The sequence below is a fragment of the Dryobates pubescens genome, chromosome 17 (genome assembly GCF_014839835.1).
Source record: "Dryobates pubescens isolate bDryPub1 chromosome 17, bDryPub1.pri, whole genome shotgun sequence".
Lineage (NCBI taxonomy): Eukaryota > Metazoa > Chordata > Aves > Piciformes > Picidae > Dryobates > Dryobates pubescens.
The window spans coordinates 12,779,343-12,795,636 of NC_071628.1; the positions used below are offsets into that span (position 1 = coordinate 12,779,343).

General features: G+C 39.3%; 1 protein-coding gene across 2 annotated transcripts in view; it reads right to left on the reverse strand.

Moving 5' to 3' along the window:
- Positions 1-2,913: 2,913 nt before the first annotated feature.
- SLC12A1 (solute carrier family 12 member 1) overlaps positions 2,914-16,294 on the reverse strand; it is a 45,204-nt gene continuing 31,823 nt past the window's right edge. For both annotated transcript variants that reach the window (XM_009897251.2, XM_009897250.2), the window contains exons 18-26: positions 15,759-15,865; positions 14,901-14,983; positions 13,119-13,262; positions 11,293-11,424; positions 10,964-11,075; positions 9,084-9,170; positions 6,366-6,501; positions 4,207-4,274; positions 2,914-3,049 (exon numbers count right to left, since the gene is read on the reverse strand). In XM_009897251.2, the coding sequence (XP_009895553.1) occupies positions 2,914-3,049; positions 4,207-4,274; positions 6,366-6,501; positions 9,084-9,170; positions 10,964-11,075; positions 11,293-11,424; positions 13,119-13,262; positions 14,901-14,983; positions 15,759-15,865 (1,005 nt within the window). The remainder of the gene's footprint in view (positions 3,050-4,206; positions 4,275-6,365; positions 6,502-9,083; positions 9,171-10,963; positions 11,076-11,292; positions 11,425-13,118; positions 13,263-14,900; positions 14,984-15,758; positions 15,866-16,294) is intronic.

Consider the following 16,294-nt stretch of genomic DNA (forward strand, 5'->3'; position numbering starts at 1 on the left):
TAAGATGGGTAACTTGCCAGTCATTGTAAAAAGACATAAGAAAATTGCGTTCTCTGTATTCTGTGGTGAAACGTATTCTGTGATACCTGTTTGAGCTCCACTAACATTAGGAAAGGTAAGATTCCTAGATGAGAGGAGCGATAGTGGATTCTTTTAACAGGCCTTTATGTACAAACTTAGCTGTGCAGAATGGCTAGACTTTTGAAGACGACTCAAAATACTCTTTGTTCTTGCTTAATTGCAAAGTGTTTTTTTCATGCTTTCATGTCCCTGGTCACCTTATCTCTGCTTGCTTTTGTCCTAGCTGATCAAATCAACCCTAGATTATATAAATGTGCAGAGTTGGTAGTGTGATATAAGCTCCAAATGTGCTAGACAGCTTTAGAGCCATATTTTTTTTTTTCTAGAGATGTCAAACTTGTAATTAGAATTCAGTTGCTAACATGATGATTAAAATTCAGCAGTTGTTTTATGCATAATTTATAGAAAAGAGGAAGTGTCTGTTACAGAGTGGGAAAGGAGTAGGTGGACTAACAAAATCCTGTAATAGAAGTTACAATTTAAGATAGTCTGTAATTAGTATGCTCTCCAAATTGGTCATGTACACACTCCAGAAATCATGGTGAGGAACAAGAAATAGAAGCTCCTTGGAAACTGCTGGATTGAAATTACTTGTGAGTTTGTGGAAGCGACACTTGCAGGTAATTATGCACACTGTGGCGTCTGGAGTTCCTGCGGCTCGTTACAAATCCCACGCTGTTGTTGTGTGGGTTTATCTTATTAACCACTGTAGTCTAAGTAAGAAGTTTCACACAGATGTGTATGTTAGTGCTTAGGGTTTGCTGGCTGTTTATTTAGAAATGTACTTCCAGGCATTTATTGTTGCAGTGCTCACAACGAGGTGCTTGTGAGAGAAGTGTGAATAGATGGGCAGTGCCATTGCTGAGTCGTCTTACTTTTCTCCTTTTGGATCTGCTTAGGGCTGATCAGTTAGGGTCAGTGTTCCCTGTAGGTTGAGAATTACAGGACTTGGGAATATTTGGGAAACGATCTCTACTCCTATACCTAATCAAAGGGCTAAATACAGGTGTATATTTCCTGCAGGTCCTTCCATATATTTTGGTAAGAAACACATTTAGAGAAGTCCTAAGTGGAGCCTTTCTACAAGCTCTTTTTCTTTGCATTGACTCTCTGGGTACCGCATGTTGATTATACCCATTTAGTGCCTGAAATGAGATGGAAAGGGTGGTGGCTATTGCAGTTCTGCAAAGGTGGAAGAACCCGACAACATGTAACAAGCACCTGTGCCAATACTAATGTGACTGTGAAGGATGATCTCCCCGTTCTGCAGGTGCAAAATGTGACGTTTGGTTTGCTCAGAGCTGTGCAGGAAGCCTAGCTTATTAAGGAAACTTGTATATCTGTGTCATGTAGTTAAATGATCCTTCAGTAGTTAAGTGATCCTTCAGCCTGGTTGTAAATGTGTAAAAAGGAGCGAGGGAAGAACATTATGAAAGAGTATCAGTATTTCATATCCTGCCTTTAGTATATGGAGAAAATAAAACATGGGTTATTGGCCTACATTAGCATGTTCTGCTGAAGTGCTGCTGTTGAACTTGGAAGAAAATGAATATCAAATATTTGTCATTTTTGGAGATGGAGTGCTAGATCCTCCACAAGTTGAAGCTGATGCCTGCTTCAAAACTGATGTGTGGTGAAATCCAGAGTCCCCTGTCTTTCCTGGGGTGTGGATTTCAGCTGATCTCTGCAAAGGGGTTGGAGAACTACAGTCCTTAAATTACCAGAGTCCCTTAATGATATTTAATTTAAATAATGCTTATATGTCAGATAGAGCTTTTCCCCATTAAAAAGAGAAGCTTTTACTAACAGCTGAAATTATGAAGTACTATAATGTTGCAGAATAGAAAATGGAAACATAACACAATGTAATGGATTGCTTTTATTTTAAGTTAGTGTATAATGAATACTATTTAGCAAGTCAGTGAAATATTTCTCTTATTTTTAGAAATCAAAATACAAGGCATTCAACTCAGCTAATGGAGTTTTTGTTGTTTTCTAATCACATAATCACTGTCTGTGTTATCCCAAAGTACGATGTCAGATTAGTTTAACCTCAACATTCATAGCAAAAATTGTCTGAAAATTATTTTACTAATTTCTTTGTGAAATTTGCTTAACATTTTTAATTGTTGCAATCATGCATTCCATGTCAGAGCTTGAAACTTCATTATCAAGTCTTGTCATATAAAGTCCGTATTTATATATATGTAACCTTTTTTTGGCACTTAATTAGAAGCATTTTAATTAATATAAATAGCAGGACAATTTAAGTAAAAGCATCTGCTGTATAATTTGGCAATATTATAATTAAAAAGCATCACTTACATTATATCAGTTAATGATTTTGACATGATAGATACCATGCAGGGGTTTTTTCCCCCTCTTCCAAGTTGATGCATTTTATTGCAATCCTCCTGTGTGTCTGTTAGCAACTATGACTGCAATTTGAGAGAAGTATTTATTTACAGATTTAATACATTTGGTATTATAGCAGTTAATTAGGATTTCCTAGATAAATAGAAGAGGCATTTTCAGTATCTTCTAGAATTGGTGGAATTTTTTCTTTGTGTGTTCAAAATATTTACTGTCTCATGATGTGTACATATATATAAGTAGATTTTCCTGCTTTGGCCTGTTCTGGAGTATAACATCAGCAGGTACCACTTGCATATTTTTGTGTAACTCTTCACTGTGTTGCTTTGGAATTTTGAACAATTTTCTGTCAGTTAAGTTTTAGTTGTGTATTAGATAAGTGTGTCTTTAATAAATCATTGCCATTATAAATGTAGATGTTGAAATCAAGCAAGGGATATTCTAGGCAGTGATGTTTTCCTAAGAATAGAAAGTCAGTACATTTTTGTGGTTGCCCCTGACCATTAAGGTTGGAGGAAGGTTCTTGGAGAGAATTTCTAGCCAAGCCATATAGAGGTAGTCAGACACTACTCCTTTTCTTGCCACTGGGAGGCTCCTGTTGAGGCAGAACAAAAAATATAAAATTCACATTATGAAGTCCTGATAACACACATCTCACTAACTGCAGTTTGGCCATCCATCAGCTTATTTTCTGATCTCTAATTACTGGGACATTAGACTTTTAACATATGGGCACGTGGATCAATTTATGGTAAATGTTACCTGATGACTTCTTTTTTGGAGACTGAGCTAATAGAGCTAAAGAGGTTTATCTGCACATCACAAATACTAACTAAAAGTTTATTCTGATAATGGCTTATCTTTTATTTTCTTTTCATTGTTCTTTGTTGTCTCTGTAGCTAGTAAGACTAGCCTGCATCAGGAACAGTGTGGCCAGCAGGAGCAGGGAGGTCATTCTGCCCCTGTACAATGCACTGGTTAGGCTGCACCTTGAGTACTGTGTCCAGTTCTGGGCCCCTCAGTTTAGGAAGGATGTTGACTTGCTGGAGCGTGTCCAGAAAAGGGCAACAAGGTTGGTGAGGGGCTTGGAGCACAAGCCCTATGAGGAGAGATTGAGGGAGCTGGGGTTGCTTAGTCTGGAGAAGAGGAGACTCAGGGGTGACCTTATTGCTCTCTACAACTACCTGAAGGGGGGTTGTAGTGAGGCGGAGGTTGGTCTCTTTTCCCAGGCAACCAGTACCAGACCAAGAGGACACAGTCTCAGGCTGCGTCAGGGGAGGTTTAGGCTGGAGGTTAGGAGGAAGTTTTACACAGAGAGAGTGATTGCCCACTGGAATGGGCTGCCTGAGGAGGTGGTGGGGTCGCCGTCGCTGGGGGTCTTCAGGGCGAGGCTTGACAGGATGCTTGGTTGTATGGTTTAGTTGATTGGGTAGTGTTGGATGATAGGTTGGACATGATGATCTTGAAGGTCTCTTCCAACCTGGTTAATACTATTCTATTCTATTCTATTCTATTCTATTCTATTCTATTCTATTCTATTCTATTCTATTCTATTCTATTCTATTCTATTCTATTTTCAGTGTAGTCCCAGAGAGCCATCAGTCCAGATGCAAGTCCTTCAAACAGTACTTTAAAAAATACTGTAAAGATTTTCCCTAAATGGATTAACACAGGTTTTTCTGAAGCTCTAATCCAGAATCCCTTTACACATTAGATTATTCTCTACAGTAGAACCAAGATCTTGCAACTCACAGGACAATGAGGTTAGCTGCCCTCGAATGCTCCTGTAAGAGTTCATTCAGCCGGACTTGGCGGTAACTCTGATTAAAACAAAACAGAGGGAAAAGAAGAAAAATCAGGTAAGTCAGTGATACTCAGTTCTGGTGCCTTGTGGATGTTATACACTTACCCACTGCCCACAAGATTTTCTGCTGTTGCTTTGGCAGTATTGAAAGCCATGCCTGTTCTGTGGGCCAAAGTGATAAAAGATGGTGAAACAGGAGGCTAAGCCATGCTTCTTGATTACTGTAGTTATGTGGGGGCCAGAGATGTTCACTGCTGTGTAAGATTTCCTGGGGATGGGCATTGTTTTTTGTACTGACAGTACCTAAGATGGCTTAGACATAGTTTTAAACTATTTATTTGGTAATGGAATATAGGAACTGTATGGAGCCTCCTTTGCTCCATAGTGTAAGTATATTAATTAATCTGTTTTCTAAATGTCTGGCTGACATACCAGTAGGGCTGAATGTCAGTGGCTGTGTACATATATGAGCACCTTGCCAGAAATTCACCCCTTAAAGAAAAGAGAGGAGTCTGGAGTAAGACTTAGCTGCTTTATGTATTGTGTATATGTATGGACTTACACAAATTAAATGACTGACTGTTATTTTGAAATTCAGCCAAGGCTACTTTGTAGTGAGCTTCAGGCCCTCAAGGCTTTTATAATTTAGCACAAATCATAGAAAACAAGAGACCAGCGCAGGTTTGTGTAGAGGGAGATCGCAGCATGGGAAATAGATGTGTCTTAACTGGTCTTATAAATTATTCTCTCCCTGGAGAAGATAACAAGCTATTTTTTCTTCATTCACACCTTAAATTTTCCTTCTCTACAAACATTTCACTGTTCTTTTATGCATTTTATATAGGTAAGAATCCTCATAATTTAGCCAGTTGTTATCTCACGAGAGTCATCCTGTAACATCACCCTTTATCTGTACTGCCAGGTTTTCCTCTTTTGAATTTTAAATGTGTTCTAATGTCCTCTGTAAAATTCCCAGAACTGCTTTACTTCTGAAGTCAAGGGGCATGCCTTTCCAGGTGTGTAAGCTAAACTTTTTGTTGCTGTCTCTTGATGTATAGAGAGATTCAGCATTTTCATATTGCTGACTGCTTTCAGCCTGTGTGGTGGTTTTTCGTGGTTCCTTAGTTAGTGACCTAGACAAGGCAGCTGACTATCATCACTTTATGTTGGTTATCAAATCTATGAGAAGGGTAATACAGTGAGCAGTCTGTGTTATCTTAAATCACCATTGATTTCAGCTTATGTTAGTATGTCAGACTGTGAACTTTAATGGCTCTGAGATCAGGCTCACAATCCTTGCATTGCTGGGGAAGTTAGTGGCACCATAAAGTGTAGATAACCAAACTCTCAGTGCACTCAGCTTGATCCAACAGGAACCATAAATAAAATTGCTAGATTAACTCTCTGTGAGTTACAGGACAACTTGTCTCTTAAGGGTGGAAGAGTTTGCAGTATCTTTTCAGCACTGACCTGGTGCTGAAGCCTGGTGGTACATTGCTTCAAAGTTACAGTCCCAACAAAATTAAAGGGCAGCTTAGGCTCTAATTCACCTGTTGAACCAGCCAACATCAGCCTTAGAGTGTCCCTAAACTTCAGGAGAGCTCCTGCCATTGTAGCCAGGTGTAGTCTTCACTCTGCCATTGAAGTAAGTATCTGTGTTGGATCTTGTCATTGGAAAATTTCCTAGAGCCAGGATGTGTATTCAGGTCTAAAATTTCCCAAAGTTGTCAATGTCTGGAGCTGCACTTCTTAAGAAGCTGAAGTTCTAAAACAGTGGAGCCATTTAAGAAACCTCTCAGCTCAGGCTCAGCACAGTACTGTGTGGCTTTTGGTTCAGAGGTGGTTTTCATCTGTCTGGCTCTGATGTGGGCTGAGGCTGGAAAATACTGTGTAAAGTTGCCAAGGTCTTAGGGAGGGCTGAATAATGCAATCACAGCACACCTCTGCAGTGTTTAAAATATAAATCCCATTTGTAAATATCAAACACAGGTTTCTACATGTCATGTTCCTAATTCTGTATCTGCTATTTCACATTTTCTTCCTAATCACTTCAAACATCTGGAGTGTCAGAAAAGGTGCAGATGTAAAAAGGAAGGCAAGGCTTTACCTTCTCCTTGAATGCTTCCAGCTCTGCATCTGTAATTTTCCATGGAGTCTCTCGCTTTAATTTCTCAGCAGTTGTTATATCTTTGCAGCTTTCATGGAGGCGATATGGTTCAATCATCTCTTCAAAGAATTTCCAGCTGAAACAGGAATTACAAAGGAGGGCTTGCTGCAGGGTATGAACTCACTAACTTATTGCACAGACACTGTGTATGGCAGGCCTCACTGACTATAATTGTAGCTGAAAACCACACAAAATCCTTAACTATTCTTTGCTACGTTATGCCCCAAGTTATATCTGTACCACTTCAGTTTTGGGGAGGTTATTTGAGGATAATTAAACATTGCCTTTGGCCTGTTACAGTTGCAGAGAATTGTCTGCAGTTTCCTGGTTGTAGCAAAAATATTGAAATGAGTTCTACAGTAACTCCAAACTGCAGTATATTGATTAATAATGTTAACAATTAATATGGGTCTCCTCATAGGCAGTGAGCTTTTATTGCTGTTTTAACTTGAGGTGGAGCAATTATCTGACTGATAGTTTAACTATTACAGTTTTGATGAAGCGGAGAAACAGGTGATGTAGATTTCCTGTGGTAAGAGGCTGAAGGAAAGGCTGCAGGGTTTTTTCCTATGTGAGGGCTCAGATTTGTGTTCATTTCCCAACTGTTCTACAGATTTTTCTCTTGAAATTTCAATTTGTTCCTTGAAGCTTTTGGCTGTCATCTGGAGAAGCTTATCATCCTTCTGTACTTCTCTGCCTGCTCCTTTGTTGAAAGTTCCTACCATCCCACAGAGACCTCAGGGAGTTTCTGTTGTATTAATATAAATGTATTTCTATCAACACTTTATGCTTCAGTCCTCATGGTGAAGTGAAATGGGAAGCTGGGCACCAGCTGGACTTCGTTATAAGGTCAGGAAGTCAAGAGCCTGGTTAAAGGCTGTGACATGCAGCATTTCATGTTGCTGTTGCTAGGTTGCCAGAGTTTGTCAACATCCTTAGTGTCTGTTTCAGTATGTAAAATAATGATAATCCTTTTATTATTAGTGAAAGAAATGGAATGCCAGCTGGGAAAGAGATACAGTGGTCTAGCAAGTGTCTGGCACAGTATTCACTTGTTCTGTTAGATGGAGCTGATGTAGCAAACATGTTTAGTTTTATGTTGATGCCAGATATTTGGGTTTTATATATAGCTTTTATTTATGTTAAAAAAAAAATACATACTACTGAGGAAAAAAAGGTTAACAAGAGAAGTATTCTGGACAGTTCTTAGTGTTTTTTAAATTATGTATCTGAAAGATCAAGGTAGCCCTAGTAAGTGACTTTAGGTATATAGTAATAAAATCTTGATATTCCTTGCTCTATATTCTTTGTTACATATCCTATGTAAAAATCTCCAATGAACTGTAGAAACACTGGTGAGTCTAACATTGCTTTTGCAAAATTATGTGTGCTTGGAGAAATGTGATACAGGAGGATTAAGAGACTAACTTGAGATTGTACCTGAAGGGAGGTTGTAGCCAGGTAGGGGTTGGTCTCTCCTCCCAGGCAACCAGCCCCAGAACAAGAGTCTCAAGCTGTGCCAGGGGAGGTTTAGGCTGGATGTTAGGAAGAAGTTCTTCACAGAAAGAGTGATTAGCCATTGGAATGGGCTGCCCAGGGAGATGGTGGAGTCACCATCACTGGAGGTGTTTAAGAAGAGACTGGATGAGGCACTTGGTGCCATGGTTTAGTTGATTAGATGGTGTTGGGTGATAGGTTGAACTTGATGATTTTGATGGTCTTTTCCAACCTGTTTTATTCTGTTCTGTTCTATTGAACTCAGAGGAAAGGCTTTGGGAGGAGAAGAGGAGCCCTTTGAGTTTGAAGTAGCTATGGACCTAGCAGGAGGGCAGTAAGGGGTAGGATGGAAGAAAGCATAGCAAGGTTGAGAATTGAGTGAGTTGTGAATGGAGTTAGGATTTTGTTACTCCCTGAGCAACCTGCTATATGCTTTTTTCTACACAAAGTAGAAGAAATCGGTGATTTCTACAGAGATAGGTTTTAGAAAGCAAGGGCTTGAATGTGTGTTTTGGGAATTTTGGGGGTGGTGGTGTTTTTTTTTTGGTTGGTTGGGTTTTGTACCTAATACAATTGGAGGTGAAGCTTCCTGAACACTGTCTTATGATCTTCCTAACCTCTACCTAGGTTCTGTAGATAAGTTATTTTTTACAAATGTTGAGCTTCATTATCTTTGAGTGATAGGGGAGTACTGTAATACCACGCTCGGGTGACACGAGCGGTATGCCTATGTCTGCCCAGAAAAATGTTCAATTTATGAATTCATGGTAAAACCCAGAAGGCTGACTTGGCAGAGATGGTGAGTTTACAAGAGAACTAGATTGACTAACAGGATGAAATGAAGTCTGTTGCAATCTAAATAGATTTGAAAAGTCATCATGAAATGCCTGTTAAATTCAGTGGCTCATAATTATGGTGTCTAATTAGTCTTTACAACACAAAGAAATAGACTGCCTATAGTTTTGACTCTGAGTTGTAATTGTAAAAAAGGTTCTTTTCTTTTTCCTGCTCTAGGTAGTTTGAAAATTATTGCAATAATATGGCAGTGTTATCCTTTGTGGTGTTGTCTGTCTTTCTGTCTGTCTTTCTTTCCAACATAGAAGAAACAAGCTCGTGACAAAGGCCAGCTGCCAAGTAATGGATTTTGGCAATGTTTCTTACCTCTCTTTGTTGGGCTTTACATTGATATCACAAATGATATTGATATCAGCAAATTTTATTCTGAATTTGCTTAGAAGTGAAGCCATCCTGAAAACAAAAGAGAGAACATTTTATCACTATATTTGAGTGCCTTGCATCAAAGAGCACTCATAAATAAGTTAAGATATCAAATGCAGTTGCCTCATTATCTCTAACTATATGACAAATTGCACTAAATGCTTTAGTGTTTCAGTTTCCAATTACAGAATTGAACTGATGTGATTGCTGTGGAGTAATTCATTTCACTGATGATCAATGAAAATCACAAAAAAAATGAATAGCAGACAGAAGGAAGGGTGTTTACATTTGGGGGAAGAGGTACTACAAATATTTGCATAGGCTTGAATTACAAAGGAAAAATATTCAAAATGCAGTAGGACAGAATCCTCCAGTATTTACAGAGGGCTTCTGTTATTCTCTTATTATCAGATTTCTGTGCATGGAGTATGTACAGGTGTGCGCCTTGCCAAAAAATTAGGTCTGGAAGGTTGATGTGGAAAGGAATATTTTTCATTTGTGAATTTATATTGACCTACTCAAATGTTAACCACTGTGGATTTTCATAAAAGAAAATATTTTGCTTTTCTGTCCAGCTGGCAGGAGGAGTAGTTTATAGCATTGTGTGTATTTGTTTTGAGATTAGAGAGGTTTAGTTAGGTCAGTTTCAGTTCTGGCTTTGGTTGAAGCATGGCTGTGAACTTACATATTTTATCTACAAGCAGTGTATACAGGTACCAGAACTGCCTCTGAAGGTCTGTCATGGTTTGACAAGTCTCATTTGATGTCAAAACCTCCTGCTTCCTCTGAACAAGATTTGGTGACTTGAGTGCTTAGGTCAGGGAGCGATTTGCAGTCCTGACCAGTCAAACTTTGGTAGAGTCTCTAGACATTGCAGAAATAGTTCCCTGCAGGTCCTTGAGCAGCTGTAAACCTTTTTTTACCCAGTGATAAGAATAGCTTGTACAAACACTTGTGACCTTCTTCTACAGAAATATGTTAATTCAAGGGTAGAACCACAGAGGGGTAAGCTTTCCCTTATGTAAAAGCAAAACCCTAAGACAGCATCCTTATGGTAACTGTCTTTTCAAAGCACTGTGTCATAATCCTAGGGATGCTAAATTCTAACTCTTGTTCTTATATCCATGTTGCTTGTTTTTCACTGGAGTTTTGGTGGGATTTTTTTTAACTAGCTATGTGCTGCTGCACTTTATTAAGCATTTAGTGACTTCCATCCCAAATTGGCCTGAGTGGTAAAATGGCTGTGCCTCTAATGTGTAAAGTACTTTGGAAGGAAAGGTCCTATGTGCAGTGATGATAAAAATAAGTTTATAGTAGTACCTTTCATTTGCTTGAAGGGGAATGGTGATTATGAGATCTAGACTTTCTTTTTTTAAAGTCCAATCAACTTGGTCTTAAAGTTGATAAGCTTGCACTTCAACTTCTTTGCATTTTACCACGGTCAATGACATTTATGTGAGCTATCTGTCTATGGTATTTGCATATGAGAAGCTTCATATGCAGTTTCACTTACTGTTAACTGGACAATCTCATGTAAATCCCATAAAACTAATTATATTCTCATTACAGAGTGCAGACTGCTCTTCTTGGAAAAGGGAATATGAGCTGTTAATGGGGGAGAACTGTTGGCTGTGAATTCCTTTGATCCATTTACGCTGAGCCTTGAGGGCTGTGCTATAAGCTCAACACCTCAACAGAATTTTTGTTTATGCTGCCCACAGTACAAGCCAGTTGTGTAGAGATTTTCACAGCTTCCTGGTGCATATGCATTATATTATCAATTCAAACTCTTTAAACAGTGAGACAAGTATAGTTATATTTACACTAGTTTTTCTTCTTCGATCCTATTGACTTTTCCTCCAGTGAAGATCCTTAATTTGCAATTTTTCCACTTCTTCCTTAATGTTAGAATGTAAGGAATTAGGATTGTTAGACCTAGAAGAACATATAAAATTGCAGGAAGATCAAGTTAGTGCATGGTGTGGTAAAAATCCAGTCCTTCACTTTGGCAGTGTTGGACATAAGTTAATGTTAAAACATGTAAGCCAGACAGAAAAATTACTCTGTTATCCTAAAAGAAAACAGCTTGTGCCTGTCTTTGTATTTGGTAACACAAAAATCTCTCCCTGCAGTTCTCACTTGAATTCCTTACCTCCATCGTCAAACAGCCACCAAATGTCAATTGTGCCTTTCCCTTGCTTCTTTTTAAATTGAGTGCTGGCTTCTAGCAGCTTCTGATTGAATTCACCCACATGCATTGACTGCATTGTGTTAATGGTGCTCTCTGTAATGAAAAAGCAAAAATGTGGAAGGATTTCTGACAAGTGAGGCAACAAGTAGCTTTAGGGAACCAAGGGGAAAGCAAGCTTCAGGAAAATGTTTCTGACACAATTTCTGATGTTTAAATCTTTCTAAAAATACAGTACAGATGCTATGTACTTTAATATACCAACTTACACAGAAACCAAAGCTTGTGTAATACTTTGTCACTAGATTACAATATCCTGAAAAGGGTTATCTGATGATGATGATTATTATTAATAATAATAGTTGTTCCTTGGTTCCTTTTAGTAAAAAAAGTAAATTTGGGAAGCATCTGATAGATTTTAGAAGTAAATAAGCATTGTTTTGCATTGTTTACAAGCTTGGCTGTGTGTTGTAAAATACAGAGCTCCCTGAAATGACAGTAACGGTGGACAAATTCCTAGTGGGGTACAGCAAAAGCATGAGTGAAGCTAAGACTAGAAGGCAGTAAGTGTATGTGGCAACTTCACTATGCTTGTCAGGGTCATTGTTAATTGAAAATAAACTTTGATTCTTGCCATTTGCTTGGCTGGCTTTAAAAAGTACAGTCTTGCCTGTGTCTTGCCTGTATACTAACAGTGTCTTCTCTCATTCTATCTTTTGAAGCCTGTGGCTTTATTACTGCTTCTCTTTCAATGATTTCAAAGAGATGGTGTCAGAGCACGATTATAAATGGAGCAGACAGGCTTCTTTAGAGGTTTTACTCTGATCTGTTAGGTTCTGAAAATTCTTTGTTTGGTTTTCCTGTATTTCTAGAGTGTGGACAGGATAGTTCTAAGGCAGTTAGAGCTTTTCCTTTACAGTCCCAGCATCTGTGCTGGAAGATGCAATAATTCTGGGGAGCATGTATAAGCAAAGCAGAGAAGCAGGGCTATTTATTAACACCATCTATCTTGTATATAGAGCCAAAGTGTGTAATATATATTTCCTCTATATGTCTGAACTAAATCAAAAAGGGTAGTTGAAACAGGGGGGTGTGCTCTTGTGGTATTTGTTACAAAAATATATGCTGCTGAAGCCTGCGAAATGAACTGAAGTCTGCCAAGTAAAGAATAATGGCATTTTGTGTTTTTAGTCTGTAGATCTTCTTGATACCTGTGAGAGTTGCATGCACAGCCAGATGTAATAGCCTCTGCTGGTGAAAATTCTGAAAAGACTTGTATGTGTTCAAACCTAGCTTCAGGTGGGTCTTGGGTTAACAGAGCCTGCTCTCACAAGCTCCCTCTCTCCCCACGCAGATGGGAGGGAAAGTAACATACAAAAAAACCCCTTCTGTGCTGACGTGAAGGGTTGAGATAGAGTTTTCTTTAAGAAGCGGGGGGAAGGGCCTCTGTTTAAAAACAGAGTACACCATATCAAAGAACCCAACAAATAAAACCCCAGCTTGTTGTGTATTCTTCAGACTTTAAAACTGTCTGCAGTTTTTGACAAATAGAATTCAGTGTAAGCTAAGCTGAGAAGTTCATCTAGCAAAGGGGGAAGGAAGTTTTATTTGTGTTTTTGAAGATAGGTATCCTACTAGCAGAGGATGGTCACTTTGCACAGGGTAGGTCTGGTTCCAGGGCTTTCTGTTTGACTCTAAGGTGAACATTCCTGAGGAAAAGTCCAGTTTGCATATTGGTGAAAATGTGATTCATTAAGGGGTCAGGAAGAAGTTGTTATTTTGGAACTTACCCTTCTTTGTTTCGTGTCTTGAGATACTGAGTGTGCCAGCTTTTCTGAAGAATCCACAGATGCCACGTTTTCCTTCTTCAAAATCATTTTCTTTAATGGTAGCTTCCAGTGCCAATCTCTCCTGCTCCAGCTTCTCTAATTCCTCTGCATATTTGGAAAAATAAAAGAACTGATAACACATCACTTTCTATTGGTAAATTAACTCACTTACTGAAGTAATGTTGGTGATGCAATTGCTGTTGTGGTACTTTGTACACAGTGTAAAGCTTCTGAGATCAAAAATTCTTTTAAAATGATTTTTCCTTGCAAACCAATAGGGAGAAGGAAGCTGAATTTATCTCTGGAGGCTCTGACTTAGGGTGCCTGTGCCTGCAGCAGTGATGTGTACTAAAGCACTGCTCTCAGATTTCCTTTCCCACATCTAATTCAGTATTACTATATTTTATAGTTACATGAGATGCTATTTATTGAGTTATGTTTGTGAATTTGGTTGGTAGGTTTCTTTCCCAAGAATTTGAAAACACATTAGAAAAGCTGTTTTCTTAAAGTGAGAAAGCTGAAGCATTAAGTTCTAGCCCTTGAGTCCCTATTTTAAGAATCATAGAATTGTTAGGGTTGGAAGGGACCTCAAGGATCATCTAGTTCCAGCCCTGCCAGGGACACCTCACACTAGATCAGGTTGCCCAGAGCCCTGTCCTAGAATCCAGCCTGGCCTTAAAAACCTCCAGGGATGGGGCTTCTACCACTTCCCTGGGCAACCTGTTCCAGTGTCTCACCACCCCCATGCTGAAGAGTTTCTTCCTAACATCCAATCTGAATCTACCCATTTCTATTTTTGCTCCATTCCCCCTAGACCTATCACTAGTTCACATCCTAAAAAGTCCCTCACCAGCTTTCCTGTAGGCCCCCTTAAGATAGTAGAAGGCCACAATAAGGTCTCCTCGGAGCCTTCTCTTCTCCAGACTGAATAGCCCCAAGTCTCTAGCTGTTCTTCCCACCAGTTCTGAGCGCAGTTTGTCTGCGAAACTGGGGAGACGCTGAAGGCAGATTTACAGCAGGCGGCAGCAAAGAGTTGCTCGTCTTTTTATGCCTGCTTGTGTTCCTAGTCTACGTAACACAAAACATCTATCCGGTGGGGAGTGTGAGGTACGCTAGAAGTAGTGTCCGGGTTTAGGCTGTATCTCTCTGGTCAGGTGGACAAACTTACAAGAATTGGAAAAATTATTGTGCTTAAAATGTAGAGAATTATTTTGATGGGGTTTTTACATGGAATCATTCCCTCCACAGGGTACCTGAGGAACCAGTAAGAACTCTGTGTCCTCAAGAATTAAAAATGAAGGCCACCGTTTATGTGGCTTCTGGAACCCCTTTCTTCAGGTGCAGCTGCCTTCGTGCGCTGTCTCCCTGCACCTTTTCTACCCAGATGGCATATCTGCCTGAATGGTTGTGGTATGGTGGAAGATTTTCCCTTTGAGATATGCACAGCTAATCTAAGGCAGAATGAACAAGGATGTACAGAAAGAGAGCTCATGTTTCCTGTGAGTACCAGATTTTTTTCAGGGCTGGGAACTTTATGGGCCCCAGCATTCCACAGAGGTGGTACTAGAAGTGCAGCTGGTCTCCTCCTGTCACTGCTTCAGCAAGGATTTCAGACACGATTGAAGCTGCAGAAGCAGGGAGGAACTGTAGCAGTTACAGGTGTAGAAACCAGTGACTTTAAGATTCCTTCTTGTGCTGAGCATATGACCAGCACAGACACGCAGCTATTGGGTCACCACATACCTTGAACCTGAAGGACCTGAGATATATCAAATCCTTGGCTAATTCGAACAATAATCATGCCGAGCTCAAAGTCAAAGGCATCACTGAAAAGAAAGAAAAAGAACAATAAATATAATTTGCGTTATGCATGTCAATAAGGAAAGCTATTTTGAGAAGATCAGTGAAAGCATTAGTGCTTGCAGGGAGGTATTGCAGCCAAGTACTAGATTGTTCTAGGTAAAATCACAGAAGGAATTGCCCAAGAATAAGTAAAGTACTATCAGCTTTCTTCCCTCATTTGAAAAAGAGGCTATGCCTGAAATGGGTCTTTCTGACAATACTGGGGTGGGGTTTGTTGTTCTTTAACTTGCTTCGGCTTTACAGGTGAATTTTGAGCCAGAATCTATGGAAAGCCTGTTTCTAAATAACTGTTTCCTAGCTAAATCTCAACCCACAATGCTGCTGAGCCTTAGGCACACACGGGATTTGAAGCAAGGCTCTTCCTCTATCTCCTAGGCTTAGAAGAAGAATTCCATGATGTTCTCTTATTCCCTAAGTATATGTATTATGGTTGTTTGTTCTCCTGCCCACTAAAAACGGAAAAATGCAGTTCTGCAAAAACACTGCTGAGAACAGTGCTGCTTCTTTGTATATATAGCATTGTCAAGCCACATCAACTCTGACAGTGCCAGATGTTTGCTAAGCAGATCTTGCTAGGTGTGTGAAGCCAAGGACATCTTTTTAACAGGCAGAAATTCCTATCACAGAGCTAGCATGTGTGAAGCTAGATTTGTACGTATTTTCTACACATAAAGTTCTGTGTGAAATACTGTATTAATCTAAGAGGAGTAAAAAGGGAGATGCTGAGCTGTGACTTACTGTATAATGCCCACATAGTTTTCAACTTGTGTGGCAGTGGCACTTCTCCAGTCCTTCTTAAACCCAATCACCAAGGTATTTGGTTTCATTCTGCCCAAGCCTGAGGCCTAATAATATTAAAACACTGCTTGAGAAGGTACACATAGATGCTTTTACTGTAAATGAAAAGTAATGGCAAAAGATAACTGAAGTAATGTTCTGGAGACACTTACAGCTAGATTGCATTTCATGAATGTCCTTCATGCTCACACCCATGCAGAAAGCAGAAAAATTGGCTCTAAATCATTCCAACTAAAACTTTTTAGATGACAGAAATGCAGTTTTGTTAAATTAGCATTCACTTGCATTTATTCTGACATGCTCTCATTAAAATGGTTCAGTAACTTGGAATCAAGACAGACTTCAAACAGTGTTTGTATGCTCGTTCTAACATAATAGTGTAAAGCTTTTATCAGATTTGGAGTACTTAATAGACAAGCCGAGTCTGAAGTCTCTAAAAACACCTCAGATACGTATATCCTCTTAAGACTAATTTT